The 21,393-nt window shown below is 42.2% G+C and overlaps 1 protein-coding gene across 3 annotated transcripts in view; it reads left to right on the plus strand.

Moving 5' to 3' along the window:
* Positions 1–21,393, plus strand: part of hdac11 (histone deacetylase 11) — a 55,589-nt gene that overhangs the window by 15,667 nt on the left and 18,529 nt on the right. For all 3 annotated transcript variants that reach the window (XM_064967367.1, XM_064967369.1, XM_064967368.1), the window contains 3 exons: positions 4,322–4,364; positions 11,811–11,887; positions 12,446–12,508. In XM_064967367.1, the coding sequence (XP_064823439.1) occupies positions 4,322–4,364; positions 11,811–11,887; positions 12,446–12,508 (183 nt within the window). The remainder of the gene's footprint in view (positions 1–4,321; positions 4,365–11,810; positions 11,888–12,445; positions 12,509–21,393) is intronic.

Below are 21,393 nucleotides of genomic sequence, written 5' to 3' on the forward strand. Positions count from 1 at the left end.
TGTGTCTGTGTGTCGCCAAGTGAGAACTGAGTGGTTCACTCCACAGCTGTGTGTCTGTGTGTCGCCAAGGGAGAACTGTGTGGTTCACTCCACAGCTGTGTGTCTGTGTGTTGCCAAGGGAGAACTGAGTGGTTCACTCCACAGCTGTGTGTCTGTGTGTAAATGCTAATACGTGTTATTACTATACCATCAGTTGTCTGGCTGGCTGACTGGCTGGCTGGCTGACTGGCTGGCTGGTTAACTGGCTGGTTGGCTGACTGGCTGGTTGGCTGACTGGCTGGCTGGTTAACTTGCTGGCTGACTGGCATCTGGCTGGCTGGCTGACTGGCCAGAAGACTGGCTGGCTGGTTAACAGGCTGTCTAGCTTGCTGGCTGGTTGAGTGGCTGGCTGAATGGCTGGCTAGCGAGCTGGCTGACTGGTCTGGTTGACTGGCTGGCTGACTGTCTAGCTGAATGGTTGGCTGGCTGGCTGGCTTTCTAGCTTGCTGGCTGTTTGGCTGACTGGCTGGCTAGATTGCTGGTTGATTTCATAGCATTGCTGGCCGGCCGGCTGGGCTGCACAACTGGATCCATGTATACTGTCAACACAGTGTATAGTCTTAGCTCCTCTGTATAGTCCTTGCTCCTTCACTAGGTCTGAAGTAGAGGTCGACCAATTATGATTTTTCAACGCCGATACCGATTATTGGATGACCAATTAGTTTTATTGTAAAGTGTTTTAATAAACAAAAAATGTTATACATATTTGTAATAATGACAATTACAACAATACTGATGAACACTTATTTTAATTTAAGATAATACATCAATAAAATCAATTTAGCCTCAAATAAATAATGAAACATGTTCAATTTGGTTTTAATAATGCAAAAACACAGCGTTGAAGAAGAAAGTAAAAGTGCAATATGTGACATGTAAGAAAGCTAACGTTTCAGTTCCTTGCTCAGAACATGAGAACATATGAAAGCTGGTGGTTCCTTTTAACATGAGTCTTCAATATTCCCAGTTAAGACGTTTTAGGTTGTAGTTATTATAGGAATTATAGGACTATTTCTCTCTATACCATTTTGTATTTCATATACCTATGACTATTGGATGTTCTTATAGGCACTATAGTAATGCCAGCCTAATCTCGGGAGTTGATAGGCTTGAAGTCATAAACAGCGCTGTGCTTCAAGCATTGCGAAGAACTGCTGGCAAACGCAGGAAAATGCTGTTTGAATGAATGCTTACGAGCCTGCTGCTGCCTACCACCGGTTAGACTGCTCTATCAAATATCAAATCATAGACTTCATTATATTATAATAAACACAGAAATACGAACCTTTGGTCATTAATATGGTCAAATCCGGAAATGATCATTTCGAAAACAAAATGTTTATTCTTATCAAAATACGGAACCGTTCCGTATTTTATCTAACGGGTGGCATCCCTAAGTCGAAATGTTGCTGTTACATTGTTGCACAACCTTCAATGTTATGTCATAATTATGTACAATTCTGGCAATTGAATTACGGTCTTTGCGAAGTACGCTGTGATTCGATGATAAATTAACAGGCACCGCATTGATTATATGCAACGCAGGACAAGCTAGTTAAACTAGTAATATCATCAACCATGTGTAGTTAAATAGTAATTCTGTTAAGATTGATTATTTTTTTATAAGATAAGCTTTGCTAACTTACCTTGGCTTCTTGCTGCACTCGCGTAACAGGTGGTCAGCCTGCCATGCAGTCTCCTTGTGGATTGCAATGTAATCGGCGTCCAAAAATGCTGATTACCGATTTGTTATGAAACTTAAAATCGGCCCTAATTCATTGGCCATGCCGATTAATCGGTCGACCTCTAGTCTGAAGGTCTGAAGGCCATTGTCAAATGTAGTGCACTATAAAGGGAATGGGGTGCCATTTTGGATGCAAAAACACAGTGTGCATATAGTCTTGGTAGTGTATCTGATACAACTGGAGATTGTCATAGGAGCACTAGATGAGAGAGAAGACATACCAGTCTGGTAGAGAGGGAAACCATACCAGTCTGATGGAAGGGTAGAGAGAGCGGGAAGCCATACCAGTCTGATAGAGAGGGAAACCATACCAATCTGATGGAAAGGTAGAGAGAGAGGGAAGCCATACCAGTCTGGTAGAAAGGTAGAGAGAGAGGGAAGCCATACCAGTCAGAAGGAAACCATACCAGTCTGATAGAAAGGTAGAGAGAGAGGGAAGCCATACCAGTCTGGTAGAAAGGGAGAGGGAAGCCATACCAGTCAGAAGGAATCCATACCAGTCTGGTAGAAAGGTAGAGAGAGAGAGGGAAGCTATACCAGTCTTGTAGAAAGGTAGAGAGAGAGGGAAGTCATACCAGTCTTCTAGAAAGGTAGAGAGAGAGGGAAGCCATACCAGTCTGGTAGAAAGGGAGAGGGAAGCCATACCAGTCAAAAGGAATCCATACCAGTCTGATAGAAAGGTAGAGAGAGGGAAGCTATACCAGTCTTGTAGAAAGGTAGAGAGAGAGGGAAGCTATACCAGTCTTGTAGAAAGGTAGAGAGAGAGGGAAGTCATACCAGTCTGGTAGAAAGGTAGAGAGAGAGGGACACCATACCAGTCTGGTAGAGAGAGAGGGAAGCCATACAAGTCTGGTAGAAAGGTAGAGAGAGAGGGAAGTCATACAAGTCAGAGGGAAGCCATACCAGTCTGGTAGAAAGGTAGAGAGATAGAGGGAAGCTATACCAGTCTGGTAGAAAGGTAGAGAGAGAGAGGGAAGCCATACCAGTCAGAAGGAATCCATACCAGTCTGATGAAAGGGTAGAGCGAGAGAAGCCATACCAGTCTGGTAGAAAGGTAGAGAGAGAGAGGGAAACATTACCAGGCAGAAGGAAGCCATACCAGTATGATAGAAAGGTAGAGCGAGAGGGAAGCCATACCAGTCTGGTAGAAAGGTAGAGAGAGGGAAGTCATACAAGTCAGAAGGAAGCCATATCAGTCTGGTAGAAAGGTAGAGCGAGAGGGAAGCCATACCAGTCTGGTAGAGAGAGAGGGAAGCCATACAAGTCTGGTAGAGAGGGAGACCTTACCAGTCTGGTAGAAAGGTAGAGAGAGAGAAGCCATACCAGTCTTATAGAAAGGTAGAGCGAGAGGGAAGCCATACCAGTCTGGTAGAGAAGGAAGCTATACCAGTCTCATAGAAAGGAAGAGGGAGGGAAACTGAATGAAAACTCAACATATCAAGATATATTTACATTTTTGGGGATATTATTTGTTTATTTTTATGGATACATTTATAGATTCATGTTTATTCATCTCAAGGACTCAGCCCCTGTTGTGTTGTATTAGTGTTATATTGTAATGTGTTGTGTTGTTTCTAATCTAATGTATTGTGTTGTTTCTAATCTAATGTATTGTTTTTGTTTCTAATGTGTTGTTTATAATCTAGTGTGTTGTTTCTAATCTATTGTATTGTTTCTAATCTATTGTAGTGTTTCGAATTGGTTGTTTCCAATCTAATGTAATGTGTTGTTTCTAATGTGTTGTTTCTAATCTAATGTATTGTGTTGTTTCTAATGTGTTGTTTCTAATCTAATGTATTGTGTTGTTTCTAATCTAACGTATTGTGTTGTTTCTAATGTGTTATTTCTAATCTAATGTATTGTGTTGTTTCTAATCTAATATATTGTGTTGTTTCTAATCTAATATATTGTGTTGTTTCTAATCTAATATATTGTGTTGTTTCTAATCTAATGTATTGTGTTGTTTCTAATCTAATGTACTGTTTTTTTCTTATCTATTGTATTGTTTCTAATGTGTTGTGTTGTTTCTAATCTAATGTATTGTATTGTTTCTAATGTGTTGTGTTGTTTCTAATCTAATATAGTGTATTGTTTCTAATCTAATGTGTTTTTCTAATATATTGTATTGTTTCTAATGTGTTGTTTCTAATGTATTGTGTTGTTTCTAATCTGATGTATTGTGTTGTTTCTAATCTAATGTGTTGTTTCTAATCTAATGTGTTGTGTTGTTTCTAATCCGATCTAATGTGTTGTTTCTAATCCAATCTAATGTGTTGTTTCTAATCCGATCTAATGTGTTGTTTCAAATCTAATGTATTATATTGTTTCAAATCTAATGTATTGTGTTGTTTCTAGTCTATTGTGTTGTTTATAATCTGTGTTATTTCTAATCTAATCCTTTTATTTACAATGACTGCGTAGTCCGTCATTGTAAGTAAGAATTTGTTCTTAACTGACTTGCCTAGTTATATAAAGGTTAAATAAAGTAAAACAATTATTGTGTTGTTTTTAATCTAATGTATTGTGTGTCGTCTGTAGGCAGGGAAACTGGCTGTAGACCGAGGCTGGGCCATCAATGTAGGTGAGTTCTGTCTCCTCTCTTTCTCATGGCTTCTCAGTTTCACTGCCAATTCAACTCTTATGAATTGACTCAGACAGCGAGTTGGAGGTTGGACAGAGAGAGAGAGTGTTGTAGAATCAACTATTAAAGTCTACTAGAACCCACTGGATTCTCCAATTACATTGAATGAACTACAGGACAAAATTCAATCCCTCCAACCCACAAAGGCCTGTGGTGTTGATGGTATCCTAAATTAAATGATAAAATATACATATATTCCAATTGGCTATACTTAAACTCTTTAACATCATCCTCAATTCTGGCATCTTCCCCAATATTTGGAACCAAGGACTGATCACCCCAATCCACAAAAGTGGAGACAAACTTGACCATAATAACTAACGTGGGATATGCGTCAACAGCAACCTTGGGAAAATCCTCTGCATTATCATTAACAGCAGACTCGTGCTTTTCCTCAGTAGATACAAAGTACTGAGCAAATGTCAAATAGGCTTTTTACCAAATTAACATACGACAGACCATGTATTCACCCTGCACACCCTAATTGACAAACAATGTGAGGTGTGAGGTATCACAGTCTCTTTCAATAATGACAGGAATGGAGGAGGTTGTTATTCTCCAACAAGGATGGAGTCCGTCACTCCTCAGCAGGCCAGGCTTGGTCCTGTTTGTGGGTGAGTCCCAGAAAGAAGGCTAATTATTTACAAATTATATATTTTGGGAGGGGCAGAAAACAGTTTTCAACTATCGATTGAGTTGTGAGACTCTGCTGTAGAGCTCATCACTCCCCGTAACTGGGAGGGGGCCAGAGACAATTACTCGATGCCGACATTTTTCGAGCTGATTTACACGCTGAAGCTATGTTGCACTTGGTGACCTCTGACTGTTTCATCCTAACATCGTTGGTGCCGACGTGGATAACAATATTTCTATGCTCTACACTCACCAGTTTTAGCCTCAGCCAGCACCATCTTCAGATTAGCCTTAACGTCGGTAGCCCTGCCCCCTGGTAAACAGTGTATGATCGCTGGATGATTCGTTTTAAGTCTAATACTGCAGGTAATGTAGTCGCCAATGACCATAGTTTTCAGTTTGTCAGAGCTAACCGTGGGAGGCTTTGGTGTCTCAGACCCTGTAACGGGAGTAGAGACCAGAGAAGGCTCGGCCTCTGACTCCGACTCGTTGCTTAATGGGGAAAAACCTGTTGAAAGTTTCTGTCGGCTGAATGAGCGACACCGGTTGAGCGTTCCTACAGCATTTCCTTCCAGAAACCGTGAGAAAGTTGTCCGGCTGCGGGGACTGTGCCAGGAGATTTATACTACTATCTGTACTTACTGGTGGCACAGACGCTGTTTCATCCGTTCCTACACTGAAATGACCCTTGCCTAACGATTGCGTCTGAAGCTGGGCTTGCAGCACAGCTATCCTCGCCGTAAGGCGATGGTTCTCCTGTATATTATGAGTACAGCGACTGCAATTAGAAGGCATCATGTTAATGTTACTACTGGTTGGCTGGTGGAGGTCCTGACGAACCATGGCCAGATAAAGCATCATGTTAATGTTACTACTGGTTGGCTGGTGGAGGTCCTGACGAACCATGTCCAGATAAAGCATCATGTTAATGTTACTACTTAGCTTCGGCTGTTGGAGGTCCTGATGAACCACGTCCAGATAAAGCATCATGTTAATGTTACTACTGGTTGGCTGTTGGAGGTCCTGACGAACCATGTCCAGATAAAGCATCATGTTAATGTTACTACTTAGCTTCGGCTGGTGGAGGTCCTGATGAACCACGTCCAGATAAAGCATCATGTTAATGTTACTACTGGTTGGCTGGTGGAGGTCCTGACGAACCATGGCCAGATAAAGCATCATGTTAATGTTACTACTTAGCTTCGGCTGGTGGAGGTCCTGATGAACCACGTCCAGATAAAGCATCATGTTAATGTTACTACTGGTTGGCTGGTGGAGGTCCTGACGAACCATGGCCAGATAAAGCATCATGTTAATGTTACTACTTAGCTTCGGCTGTTGGAGGTCCTGACGAACCATGTCCAGATAAAGCATCATGTTAATGTTACTACTTAGCTTCGGCTGGTGGAGGTCCTGATGAACCACGTCCAGATAAAGCATCATGTTAATGTTACTACTGGTTGGCTGGTGGAGGTCCTGACGAACCATGGCCAGATAAAGCATCATGTTAATGTTACTACTTAGCTTCGGGTGTGGGAGGTCCTGACGAACCATGTCCAGATAAAGCATCATGTTAATGTTACTACTTAGCTTCGGCTGTTGGAGGTCCTGACGAACCATGTCCAGATAAAGCATCATGTTAATGTTACTACTTAGCTTCGGCTGTTGGAGGTCCTGACGAACCATGTCCAGATAAAGCATCATGTTAATGTTACTACTTAGCTTCGGCTGTTGGAGGTCCTGACGAACCATGGCCAGATAAAGCATCATGTTAATGTTACCACTTAGCTTCGGCTGTTGAAGGTCCTGACGAACCATGTCCAGATAAAGCATCATGTTAATGTTACTACTGGTTGGCTGGTGGAGGTCCTGACGAACCATGTCCAGATAAAGCATCATGTTAATGTTACTACTTAGCTTCGGCTGGTGGAGGTCCTGACGAACCACGTCCAGATAAAGCATCATGTTAATGTTACCACTTAGCTTCGGCTGTTGGAGGTCCTGACGAACCATGTCCAGATAAAGCATCATGTTAATGTTACTACTTAGCTTCGGCTGTTGGAGGTCCTGACGAACCATGTCCAGATAAAGCATCATGTTAATGTTACCACTTAGCTTCGGCTGTTGGAGGTCCTGACGAACCATGTCCAGATAAAGCATCATGTTAATGTTACTACTTAGCTTCGGCTGGTGGAGGTCCTGACGAACCACGTCCAGATAAAGCATCATGTTAATGTTACTACTGGTTGGCTGGTGGAGGTCCTGATGAACCATGTCCAGATAAAGCATCATGTTAATGTTACTACTTAGCTTCGGCTGTTGGAGGTCCTGACGAACCATGTCCAGATAAAGCATCATGTTAATGTTACTACTGGTTGGCTGTTGGAGGTCCTGGGTAACCATGTCCAGATAAAGCATCATGTTAATGTTACTACTGGTTGGCTGGTGGAGGTCCTGGAGAACCATGTCCAGATGAAGCATCATGTTAATGTTACTACTGGTTGGCTGGTGGAGTTCCTGACGAACCATGGCCAGATAAAGCATCATGTTAATGTTACTACTGGTTGGCTGGTGGAGGTCCTGACGAACCACGTCCAGATAAAGCATCATGTTAATGTTACTACTGGTTGGCTGGTGGAGGTCCTGACGAACCACGTCCAGATGAAGCATCATGTTAATGTTACTACTGGTTGGCTGGTGGAGGTCCTGATGAACCACGTCCAGATAAAGCATCATGTTAATGTTACTACTGGTTGGCTGGTGGAGGTCCTGTTGAACCATGTCCAGATAAAGCATCATGTTAATGTTACTACTGGTTGGCTGGTGGAGGTCCTGATGAACCACGTCCAGATAAAGCATCATGTTAATGTTACTACTGGTTGGCTGGTGGAGGTCCTGTAGAACCATGTCCAGATAAAGCATCATGTTAATGTTACTACTTAGCTTCGGTTGTTGGAGGTCCTGACGAACCATGTCCAGATAAATTGAAACCGTAAAGTTGCCAGGTAGCAAAGTAAGATTAGCAACAAAATGCACAGCAGCACTTAAACAAGTCTACAAGTTGTGACCGGAAATGACTTGATTTGATCAGACTCACTCAGGATGGGGGAGTCGTCGCAGAGAGAGAGCTTTTCCTACTGTGCTCTCTCTTTGATCCCATAAAAGTCCTGCTGGAACTGCATGAGGATGCCCTGCACCATCACTGTCCCAGACTTGTACACGTTGACAGAGGTTGTTTCAATTTCCTCAATGTCTAGTATTGTGAGTTTCCACCCTGGGCCAATACCCTCTCTCTTGACATGGGGGTAGTGTCCTCTTATAACACTGTGCCAGGGGATGGTCTGTGTGGAACATTAAGTTGCTTGTGTTCCCCTCTTTGTGGCATTCAGCAAATAGTGTCTTTGGATTGTCCTTGAGGTGGTTAGTTGTTGTTGTACTTATTCCTTGCAGGGTTATTTTTTATATCCATGGGGTGTATTGTAATGACCCCTGGACAGGGATATCTGGGCTTCAAAGGCCTCTGCATATGGGTGGGGGGCTATGAAAATATGCTGCCATTGTTGGGCTCAAAAGTGTCTCTCTCTCTCTTTCTCTCTCTGTCTCTCTTTCTGTCTCTCTCTTTCTGTCTCTCTCTCTCTGTCCCTCTCTCTCTGTCCCTCTCTCTCTGTCCCTCTCTCTGTCCCTCTCTCTGTCCCTCTCTCTGTCCCTCTCTCTGTCCCTCTCTCTCTGTCCGTCTCTGTCCCTCTCTCTGTCCGTCTCTCTCTTTCCCTCTCTCTGTCCCTCTCTCTTTGTCCCTCTCTGTCCCTCTCTCTCTGTCCTTCTCTCTCTCTCTCTCTCTCTCTGTCACTCTGTCCGTCTCTCTCTGTCCGTCTCTCTCTGTCCGTCTCTCTCTTTCTCTCTTTCTCTCTCTCTCTCTCTCTCTCTCTCTCTCTCTCTGTCTCTCTCTCTCTCTCTCTCTCTCTCTCAATTCAATTCAATTCAAGGGCTTTATTGGCATGGGAAACATGTTAACATTGCCAAAGCAAGTGAGGTAGATAATATATAAAGTGAATATATAAAGTGAAATAAACAATAATAATTAACAGTAAACATTACACATACAGAAGTTTCAAAACAATAAAGACATTACAAATGTCATATTATATATATATATATATATATATATATATATATATACAGTGTTTTAACAATGTACAAATGGTAAACTGGCGGACTACAATAGCATCGAATAGTTCCCGCGATATGCAACTGTTCAGGGAAGTCAGGAACCAATACACGCAGTCAATCAGGAAAGCTAAGGCCAGCTTCTTCAGGCAGAAGTTTGCATCCTGTAGCTCCAACTCCAAAAAGTTCTGGGACACTGTGAAGTCCATGGAGAACAAGAGCACCTCCTCCCAGCTGCCCACTGCACTGAGGCTAGGTAACACGGTCACCACCGATAAATCTATGATTATCGAAAACTTCAACAAGCATTTCTCAACGGCTGGCCATGCCTTCCGCCTGGCTACTCCAACCTCGGCCAACAGCTCCGCCCCACCGCAGCTTCTCGCCCAAGCCCTTCCAGGTTCTCCTTTACCCAAATCCAGATAGCAGATGTTCTGAAAGAGCTGCAAAACCTGGACCCGTACAAATCAGCTGGGCTTGACAATCTGGACCCTCTATTTCTGAAACTATCCGCCACCATTGTCGCAACCCCTATTACCAGCCTGTTCAACCTCTCTCTCATATCGTCTGAGATCCCCAAGGATTGGAAAGCTGCCGCAGTCATCCCCCTCTTCAAAGGGGGAGACACCCTGGACCCAAACTGTTACAGACCTATATCCATTCTGCCCTGCCTATCTAAGGTCTTCGAAAGCCAAGTCAACAAACAGGTCACTGACCATCTCGAATCCCACCGTACCTTCTCCGCTGTGCAATCTGGTTTCCGAGCCGGTCACGGGTGCACCTCAGCCACACTCAAGGTACTCAACGATATCATAACCGCCATCGATAAAAGACAGTACTGTGCAGCCGTCTTCATCGACCTTGCCAAGGCTTTCGACTCTGTCAATCACCATATTCTTATCGGCAGACTCAGTAGCCTCAGTTTTTCAGATGACTGCCTTGCCTGGTTTACCAATTACTTTGCAGACAGTTCAGTGTGTCAAATCGGAGGGCATGCTGTCCGGTCCTCTGGCAGTCTCTATGGGGGTGCCACAGGGTTCAATTCTCGGGCCGACTCTTTTTTCTGTATATATCAATGATGTTGCTCTTGCTGCGGGCGATTCCCTGATCCACCTCTACGCAGACGACACCATTCTATATACTTCCGGCCCGTCCTTGGACACTGTGCTATCTAACCTCCAAACGAGCTTCAATGCCATACAACACTCCTTCCGTGGCCTCCAACTGCTCTTAAACGCTAGTAAAACCAAATGCATGCTTTTCAACCGATCGCTGCCTGCACCCGCATGCCCGACGAGCATCACCACCCTGGACGGTTCCGACCTTGAATATGTGGACACCTATAAGTACCTAGGTGTCTGGCTAGACTGTAAACTCTCCTTCCAGACTCATATCAAACATCTCCAATCGAAAATCAAATCAAGAGTCGGCTTTCTATTCCGCAACAAAGCCTCCTTCACTCACGCCGCCAAACTTACCCTAGTAAAACTGACTATCCTACCGATCCTCGACTTTGGCGATGTCATCTACAAAATTGCCTCCAACACTCTACTCAGCAAACTGGATGCAGTTTATCACAGTGCCATCCGTTTTGTCACTAAAGCACCTTATACCACCCACCACTGCGACTTGTATGCTCTTGTCGGCTGCCCTCGCTACATATTCGTCGCCAGACCCACTGGCTCCAGGTCATCTACAAGTCCATGCTAGGTAAAGCTCCGCCTTATCTCAGTTCACTGGTCACGATGGCAACACCCATCCGTAGCACGCGCTCCAGCAGGTGTATCTCACTGATCATCCCTAAAGCCAACACCTCATTTGGCCGCCTTTCGTTCCAGTACTCTGCTGCCTGTGACTGGAACGAATTGCAAAAATCCCTGAAGTTGGAGACTTTTATCTCCCTCACCAACTTCAAACATGTGCTATCTGAGCAGCTAACCGATCGCTGCAGCTGTACATAGTCTATTGGTAAATAGCCCACCCATTTTCACCTACCTCATCCCCACACTGTTTTTATTTATTTACTTTTCTGCTCTTTTGCACACCAGTATCTCTACCTGTACATGACCATCTGATCATTTATCACTCCAGTGCTAATCTGCAAAATTGTAATTATTCGCCTACCTCCTCATGCCTTTTGCATACAATGTATAGACTTGCCTTTTTTTGTACTGTGTTATTGACTTGTTAATTGTTTACTCCATGTGTAACTCTGTGTTGTCTGTTCACACTGCTAAGCTTTATGTTGGCCAGGTCGCAGTTGCAAATGAGAACTTGTTCTCAACTAGCCTACCTGGTTAAATAAAGGTGAAATAAAAAAATAAAAAAAGGACACAAGATAAAATAAAATAAATAAGCATAAATATGTATTTACAATGGTGTGTGTTCTTCACTGGTTGCCCTTTTCTCGTGGCAACAGGTCACAAATCTTGCTGCTGTGATGGCACACTGTGGAATTTCACCCAGTAGATATGGGAGTTTTTCTCTCTCTCTGTCTCTCTCTGTCTCTCTCTCTCTGTCCCTCTCTCTCTGTTCTCTCTCTCTGTCTCTCTCTCTGTCTGTCTCACTCACTCACTCACTCATTCTCAGGTGGAGGTTTCCATCATTGCTCCAGTGACAAAGGAGGAGGATTCTGTGCCTATGCCGACATCACCTTAGCTATCAAGGTAAGAACATTGCAACTATACTGAACAAAATATAAACACCTGTAAAGTGTTTGTCCCCTGTCTCTTGAGCTGAAATAAAAGATCACTGAAATGTTATGTACAATAAGCTTATTTTTCCCCAATTTAAATGGCCTGATTTCCTCATATGAACTGTAACTCAGTAAAATCAATCATTTTTGCATGTTGTGTTTATATTTTTGTTCAGCATAGATTTGTCTACTATTCCACAATAATGTGAATAATGGAGCGGCAGGGTAGCCTAGTGGTTAGAGCGTTGGACAAGTAACCGGAAGGTTGCGAGTTCAAATCCCCGAGCTGACAAGGTACAAAACTGTCGTTCTGCCCCTGAACAGGCAGTTAACCCACTGTTCCTAGGCCGTCATTGAAAATAAGAATTTGTTCTTAACTAGTTAAATAAAGGTTAAATAAAATACACGACAGAGACTAAGACTAAGGTAAAGAGTAATATGTCTGTTCTCCTGTCTGTCTCGTCTGTCTGTCTTTGTTTGTTTGTTTGTTTGTTCACCTCCTGCCGGTCTGTCTGTTTGTCTGTCCTAGTTTCTGTTTGAGAGGGTGGAGGGAATCTCCAGAGCCACCATCATAGATCTGGATGCACACCAGGTGAGTTGTCACTGTAACTGAGATGGTCACTGTAGCTGTCTCAGCATCCCAAATAGCATCTTGTTCACTGGGCCCACTCACCAGCGTCACTGTAAATGTCTCAGCATCCCAAATAGCATCCTGTTCACTGGGCCCACTCACCAGCGTCACTGTAAATGTCTCAGCATCCCAAATAGCATCCTGTTCACTGGGCCCACTCACCAGCGTCACTGTAAATGTATCAGCCTCCCAAATAGCATCCTGTTCACTGGGCCCACTCACCAGCGTCACTGTAAATGTATCAGCCTCCCAAATAGCATCCTGTTCACTGGGCCCACTCACCAGCGTCACTGTAAATGTCTCAGCCTCCCAAATAGCATCCTGTTCACTGGGCCCACTCACCAGCGTCATTGTAAATGTCTCAGCATCCCAAATAGCATCTTGTTCACTGGGCCCACTCACCAGCGTCATTGTAAATGTCTCAGCCTCCCAAATAGCATCCTGTTCACTGTGCCCACTCAGCAGCGTCACTGTAAATGTCTCAGCCTCCCAAATAGCATCCTGTTCACTGTGCCCACTCACCAGCGTCACTGTAAATGTCTCAGCCTCCCAAATAGCATCCTGTTCACTGGGCCCACTCACCAGCGTCACTGTAAATGTCTCAGCCTCCCAAATAGCATCCTGTTCACTGGGCCCACTCACCAGCGTCACTGTAAATGTCTCAGCCTCCCAAATAGCATCCTGTTCACTGGGCCCACTCACCAGCGTCACTGTAAATGTCTCAGCCTCCCAAATAGCATCTTGTTCACTGGGCCCACTCACCAGCGTCACTGTAAATGTCTCAGCCTCCCAAATAGCATCCTGTTCACTGGGCCCACTCACCAGCGTCACTGTAAATGTCTCAGCCTCCCAAATAGCATCCTGTTCACTGGGCCCACTCACCAGCGTCACTGTAAATGTATCAGCCTCCCAAATAGCATCCTGTTCACTGGGCCCACTCACCAGCGTCACTGTAAATGTCTCAGCCTCCCAAATAGCATCTTGTTCACTGGGCCCACTCACCAGCGTCACTGTAAATGTCTCAGCCTCCCAAATAGCATCCTGTTCACTGGGCCCACTCACCAGCGTCATTGTAAATGTCTCAGCATCCCAAATAGCATCTTGTTCACTGGGCCCACTCACCAGCGTCATTGTAAATGTCTCAGCCTCCCAAATAGCATCCTGTTCACTGGGCCCACTCACCAGCGTCATTGTAAATGTCTCAGCATCCCAAATAGCATCTTGTTCACTGGGCCCACTCACCAGCGTCACTGTAAATGTATCAGCCTCCCAAATAGCATCCTGTTCACTGGGCCCACTCACCAGCGTCATTGTAAATGTCTGGATAAGAGCGTCTGCTAAATGACTTAAATGTAAATGTAAATGTCTCAGCCTCCCAAATAGCTTTGTTAGAGCCGATTTGGACATATTTGTATAAAAGACTGAACATACGGAACTCCATGTATATTTGTGTAAATATATTAAATATTAATGTAAATGAAATATTAGGTACGTACCTTTATGATTTATATTTACCTGATTGAGATATATTCATTTGTTGTGAGTGTAACTCAGTTTTTGTCCCCCCCTCTTGCCCATTCATTGTATTGTGGTAAGTGTGTTAGGATAAAGGCAGGAAGTTGGGCCTTCGGGAGAGGGAGTCCTTGCTAGATGCGGGAGCGGTATAGTTTTTTGACCATACAGACATACAGACAGGTCATAATATGTATTTTCCATATCAAGTATTCTATGCTTTAAGTTGATTGGAGAATCATTTATTAGTTAGATATAAGAAAAATAAACATTTTTGTTGCACCATATCCCTGGATGTCATTGAATGTTTGGCCCTTTGGAAACCTTGAGTGTGGACTGTATGCGTACCAAACAACCCCTCTTCAGGCTTGGGCAGTGGCTATGGTAAAGATGAAAGGAAGCCACTACAAGCATCTTGTTCACTGGGCCCACTCACCAGCATCACTGTAACTGTCTCAGCATCCCAAATACCGTATTGTTCACTGGGCCCACTCACCAGCGTCATTGTAAATGTCTCAGCCTCCCAAATAGCATCCTGTTCACTGGGCCCACTCACCAGCGTCATTGTAAACATCTCAGCATCCCAAATAGCATCTTGTTCACTGGGCCCACTCACCAGCGTCATTGTAAATGTCTCAGCCTCCCAAATAGCATCCTGTTCACTGGGCCCACTCACCACTGTATAAGTAGTCCCTCAGTAAAGATAAGTCAGTCCAGTTGATATTGAGATACACAGTCCTCTCATCTCTCTCTGAGGTGGATAATATAACATTCCAGTTGATATTGAGATACACAGTCCTCTCATCTCTCTCTGAGGTGGATAATATAACATTCCAGTTGATATTGAGATACACAGTCCTCTCATCTCTCTCTGAGGTGGATAATATAACATTCCAGTTGATATTGAGATACACAGTCCTCTCATCTCTCTCTGAGGTGGATAATATAACATTCCAGTTGATATTGAGATACACAGTCCTCTCATCTCTCTCTGAGGTGGATAATATAACATTCCAGTTGATATTGAGATACACAGTCCTCTCATCTCTCTCTGAGGTGGATAATATAACATTCCAGTTGATATTGAGATACACAGTCCTCTCATCTCTCTCTGAGGTGGATAATATAACATTCCAGTTGATATTGAGATACACAGTCCTCTCATCTCTCTCTGAGGTGGATAATATAACATTCCAGTTGATATTGAGATACACAGTCCTCTCATCTCTCTCTGAGGTGGATAATATAACATTCCAGTTGATATTGAGATACACAGTCCTCTCATCTCTCTCTGAGGTGGATAATATAACATTCCAGTTGATATTGAGATACACAGTCCTCTCATCTCTCTCTGAGGTGGATAATATAACATTCCAGTTGATATTGAGATACACAGTCCTCTCATCTCTCTCTGAGGTGGATAATATAACATTCCAGTTGATATTGAGATACACAGTCCTCTCATCTCTCTCTGAGGTGGATAATATAACATTCCAGTTGATATTGAGATGCACAGTCCTCTCATCTCTCTCTGAGGTGGATAATATAACATTCCAGTTGATATTGAGATACACAGTCCTCTCATCTCTCTCTGAGGTGGATAATATAACATTCCAGTTGATATTGAGATACACAGTCCTCTCATCTCTCTCTGAGGTGGATAATATAACATTCCAGTTGATATTGAGATACACAGTCCTCTCATCTCTCTCTGAGGTGGATAATATAACATTCCAGTTGATATTGAGATACACAGTCCTCTCATCTCTCTCTGAGGTGGATAATATAACATTCCAGTTGATATTGAGATACACAGTCCTCTCATCTCTCTCTGAGGTGGATAATATAACATTCCAGTTGATATTGAGATACACAGTCCTCTCATCTCTCTCTGAGGTGGATAATATAACATTCCAGTTGATATTGAGATACACAGTCTTCTCATCTCTCTCTGAGGTGGATAATATAACATTCCAGTTGATATTGAGATACACAGTCTTCTCATCTCTCTCTGAGGTGGATAATATAACATTCCAGTTGATATTGAGATACACAGTCCTCTCATCTCTCTCTGAGGTGGATAATATAACATTCCAGTTGATATTGAGATACACAGTCCTCTCATCTCTCTCTGAGGTGGATAATATAACATTCCAGTTGATATTGAGATACACAGTCCTCTCATCTCTCTCTGAGGTGGATAATATAACATTCCAGTTGATATTGAGATACACAGTCCTCTCATCTCTCTCTGAGGTGGATAATATAACATTCCAGTTGATATTGAGATACTCAGTCCTCTCATCTCTCTCTGAGGTGGATAATATAACATTCCAGTTGATATTGAGATACACAGTCCTCTCATCTCTCTCTGAGGTGGATAATATAACATTCCAGTTGATATTGAGATACACAGTCCTCTCATCTCTCTCTGAGGTGGATAATATAACATTCCAGTTGATATTGAGATACACAGTCCTCTCATCTCTCTCTGAGGTGGATAATATAACATTCCAGTTGATATTGAGATACACAGTCCTCTCATCTCTCTCTGAGGTGGATAATATAACATTCCAGTTGATATTGAGATACACAGTCCTCTCATCTCTCTCTGAGGTGGATAATATAACATTCCAGTTGATATTGAGATACACAGTCCTCTCATCTCTCTCTGAGGTGGATAATATAACATTCCAGTTGATATTGAGATATTGAGGTGGATAACATTCCAGTCCTCTCATCTCTCTCTGAGGTGGATAATATAACATTCCAGTTGATATTGAGATACACAGTCCTCTCATCTCTCTCTGAGGTGGATAATATAACATTCCAGTTGATATTGAGATACACAGTCCTCTCATCTCTCTCTGAGGTGGATAATATAACATTCCAGTTGATATTGAGATACACAGTCCTCTCATCTCTCTCTGAGGTGGATAATATAACATTCCAGTTGATATTGAGATACACAGTCCTCTCATCTCTCTCTGAGGTGGATAATATAACATTCCAGTTGATATTGATATGCACAGTCCTCTCATCTCTCTCTGAGGTGGATAATATAACATTCCAGTTGATATTGAGATACACAGTCCTCTCATCTCTCTCTGAGGTGGATAATATAACATTCCAGTTGATATTGATATGCACAGTCCTCTCATCTCTCTCTGAGGTGGATAATATAACATTCCAGTTGATATTGAGATACACAGTCCTGAGGTGGATAATATCATTCATCTCTCTCTCTGAGGTGGATAATATAACATTCCAGTTGATATTGAGATACACAGTCCTCTCATCTCTCTCTGAGGTGGATAATATAACATTCCAGTTGATATTGAGATACACAGTCCTCTCATCTCTCTCTGAGGTGGATAATATAACATTCCAGTTGATATTGAGATACACAGTCCTCTCATCTCTCTTGAGGTGGATAATATAACATTCCAGTTGATATTGAGATACACAGTCCTCTCATCTCTCTCTGAGGTGGATAATATAACATTCCAGTTGATATTGAGATACACAGTCCTCTCATCTCTCTGAGGTGGATAATATAACATTCCAGTTGATATTGAGATACACAGTCCTCTCATCTCTCTCTGAGGTGGATAATATAACATTCCAGTTGATATTGATATGCACAGTCCTCTCATCTCTCTCTGAGGTGGATAATATAACATTCCAGTTGATATTGAGATACACAGTCCTCTCATCTCTCTCTGAGGTGGATAATATAACATTCCAGTTGATATTGAGATACACAGTCCTCTCATCTCTCTCTGAGGTGGATAATATAACATTCCAGTTGATATTGAGATACACAGTCCTCTCATCTCTCTCTGAGGTGGATAATATAACATTCCAGTTGATATTGAGATACACAGTCCTCTCATCTCTCTCTGAGGTGGATAATATAACATTCCAGTTGATATTGAGATACACAGTCCTCTCATCTCTCTCTGAGGTGGATAATATAACATTCCAGTTGATATTGAGATACACAGTCCTCTCATCTCTCTCTGAGGTGGATAATATAACATTCCAGTTGATATTGAGATACACAGTCCTCTCATCTCTCTCTGAGGTGGATAATATAACATTCCAGTTGATATTGAGATACACAGTCCTCTCATCTCTCTCTGAGGTGGATAATATAACATTCCAGTTGATATTGAGATACACAGTCCTCTCATCTCTCTCTGAGGTGGATAATATAACATTCCAGTTGATATTGAGATACACAGTCCTCTCATCTCTCTCTGAGGTGGATAATATAACATTCCAGTTGATATTGAGATACACAGTCCTCTCATCTCTCTCTGAGGTGGATAATATAACATTCCAGTTGATATTGAGATACACAGTCCTCTCATCTCTCTCTGAGGTGGATAATATAACATTCCAGTTGATATTGAGATACACAGTCCTCTCATCTCTCTCTGAGGTGGATAATATAACATTCCAGTTGATATTGAGATGCACAGTCCTCTCATCTCTCTCTGAGGTGGATAATATAACATTCCAGTTGATATTGAGATACACAGTCCTCTCATCTCTCTCTGAGGTGGATAATATAACATTCCAGTTGATATTGAGATACACAGTCCTCTCATCTCTCTCTGAGGTGGATAATATAACATTCCAGTTGATATTGAGATACACAGTCCTCTCATCTCTCTCTGAGGTGGATAATATAACATTCCAGTTGATATTGAGATACACAGTCCTCTCATCTCTCTCTGAGGTGGATAATATAACATTCCAGTTGATATTGAGATACACAGTCCTCTCATCTCTCTCTGAGGTGGATAATATAACATTCCAGTTGATATTGAGATACACAGTCCTCTCATCTCTCTCTGAGGTGGATAATATAACATTCCAGTTGATATTGAGATACACAGTCCTCTCATCTCTCTCTGAGGTGGATAATATAACATTCCAGTTGATATTGAGATACACAGTCTTCTCATCTCTCTCTGAGGTGGATAATATAACATTCCAGTTGATATTGAGATACACAGTCTTCTCATCTCTCTCTGAGGTGGATAATATAACATTCCAGTTGATATTGAGATACACAGTCCTCTCATCTCTCTCTGAGGTGGATAATATAACATTCCAGTTGATATTGAGATACACAGTCCTCTCATCTCTCTCTGAGGTGGATAATATAACATTCCAGTTGATATTGAGATACACAGTCCTCTCATCTCTCTCTGAGGTGGATAATATAACATTCCAGTTGATATTGAGATACACAGTCCTCTCATCTCTCTCTGAGGTGGATAATATAACATTCCAGTTGATATTGAGATACTCAGTCCTCTCATCTCTCTCTGAGGTGGATAATATAACATTCCAGTTGATATTGAGATACACAGTCCTCTCATCTCTCTCTGAGGTGGATAATATAACATTCCAGTTGATATTGAGATACACAGTCCTCTCATCTCTCTCTGAGGTGGATAATATAACATTCCAGTTGATATTGAGATACACAGTCCTCTCATCTCTCTCTGAGGTGGATAATATAACATTCCAGTTGATATTGAGATACACAGTCCTCTCATCTCTCTCTGAGGTGGATAATATAACATTCCAGTTGATATTGAGATACACAGTCCTCTCATCTCTCTCTGAGGTGGATAATATAACATTCCAGTTGATATTGAGATACACAGTCCTCTCATCTCTCTCTGAGGTGGATAATATAACATTCCAGTTGATATTGAGATACACAGTCCTCTCATCTCTCTCTGAGGTGGATAATATAACATTCCAGTTGATATTGAGATACACAGTCCTCTCATCTCTCTCTGAGGTGGATAATATAACATTCCAGTTGATATTGAGATACACAGTCCTCTCATCTCTCTCTGAGGTGGATAATATAACATTCCAGTTGATATTGAGATACACAGTCCTCTCATCTCTCTCTGAGGTGGATAATATAACATTCCAGTTGATATTGAGATACACAGTCCTCTCATCTCTCTCTGAGGTGGATAATATAACATTCCAGTTGATATTGAGATACACAGTCCTCTCATCTCTCTCTGAGGTGGATAATATAACATTCCAGTTGATATTGATATGCACAGTCCTCTCATCTCTCTCTGAGGTGGATAATATAACATTCCAGTTGATATTGAGATACACAGTCCTCTCATCTCTCTCTGAGGTGGATAATATAACATTCCAGTTGATATTGATATGCACAGTCCTCTCATCTCTCTCTGAGGTGGATAATATAACATTCCAGTTGATATTGAGATACACAGTCCTCTCATCTCTCTCTGAGGTGGATAATATAACATTCCAGTTGATATTGAGATACACAGTCCTCTCATCTCTCTCTGAGGTGGATAATATAACATTCCAGTTGATATTGAGATACACAGTCCTCTCATCTCTCTCTGAGGTGGATAATATAACATTCCAGTTGATATTGAGATACACAGTCCTCTCATCTCTCTTTGAGGTGGATAATATAACATTCCAGTTGATATTGAGATACACAGTCCTCTCATCTCTCTCTCTCATCTCTCTCTGAGGTGGATAATATAACATTCCAGTTGATATTGAGATACACAGTCCTCTCATCTCTCTCTGAGGTGGATAATATAACATTCCAGTTGATATTGAGATACACAGTCCTCTCATCTCTCTCTGAGGTGGATAATATAACATTCCAGTTGATATTGATATGCACAGTCCTCTCATCTCTCTCTGAGGTGGATAATATAACATTCCAGTTGATATTGAGATACACAGTCCTCTCATCTCTCTCTGAGGTGGATAATATAACATTCCAGTTGATATTGAGATACACAGTCCTCTCATCTCTCTCTGAGGTGGATAATATAACATTCCAGTTGATATTGAGATACACAGTCCTCTCATCTCTCTGAGGTGGATAATATAACATTCCAGTTGATATTGAGATACACAGTCCTCTCATCTCTCTCTGAGGTGGATAATATAACATTCCAGTTGATATTGAGATACACAGTCCTCTCATCTCTCTCTGAGGTGGATAATATAACATTCCAGTTGATATTGAGATACACAGTCCTCTCATCTCTCTCTGAGGTGGATAATATAACATTCCAGTTGATATTGAGATACACAGTCCTCTCATCTCTCTCTGAGGTGGATAATATAACATTCCAGTTGATATTGAGATACACAGTCCTCTCATCTCTCTCTGAGGTGGATAATATAACATTCCAGTTGATATTGAGATACACAGTCCTCTCATCTCTCTCTGAGGTGGATAATATAACATTCCAGTTGATATTGAGATACACAGTCCTCTCATCTCTCTC

Source organism: Oncorhynchus masou, chromosome 6 (genome assembly GCF_036934945.1).
Source record: "Oncorhynchus masou masou isolate Uvic2021 chromosome 6, UVic_Omas_1.1, whole genome shotgun sequence".
NCBI lineage: Eukaryota > Metazoa > Chordata > Actinopteri > Salmoniformes > Salmonidae > Oncorhynchus > Oncorhynchus masou.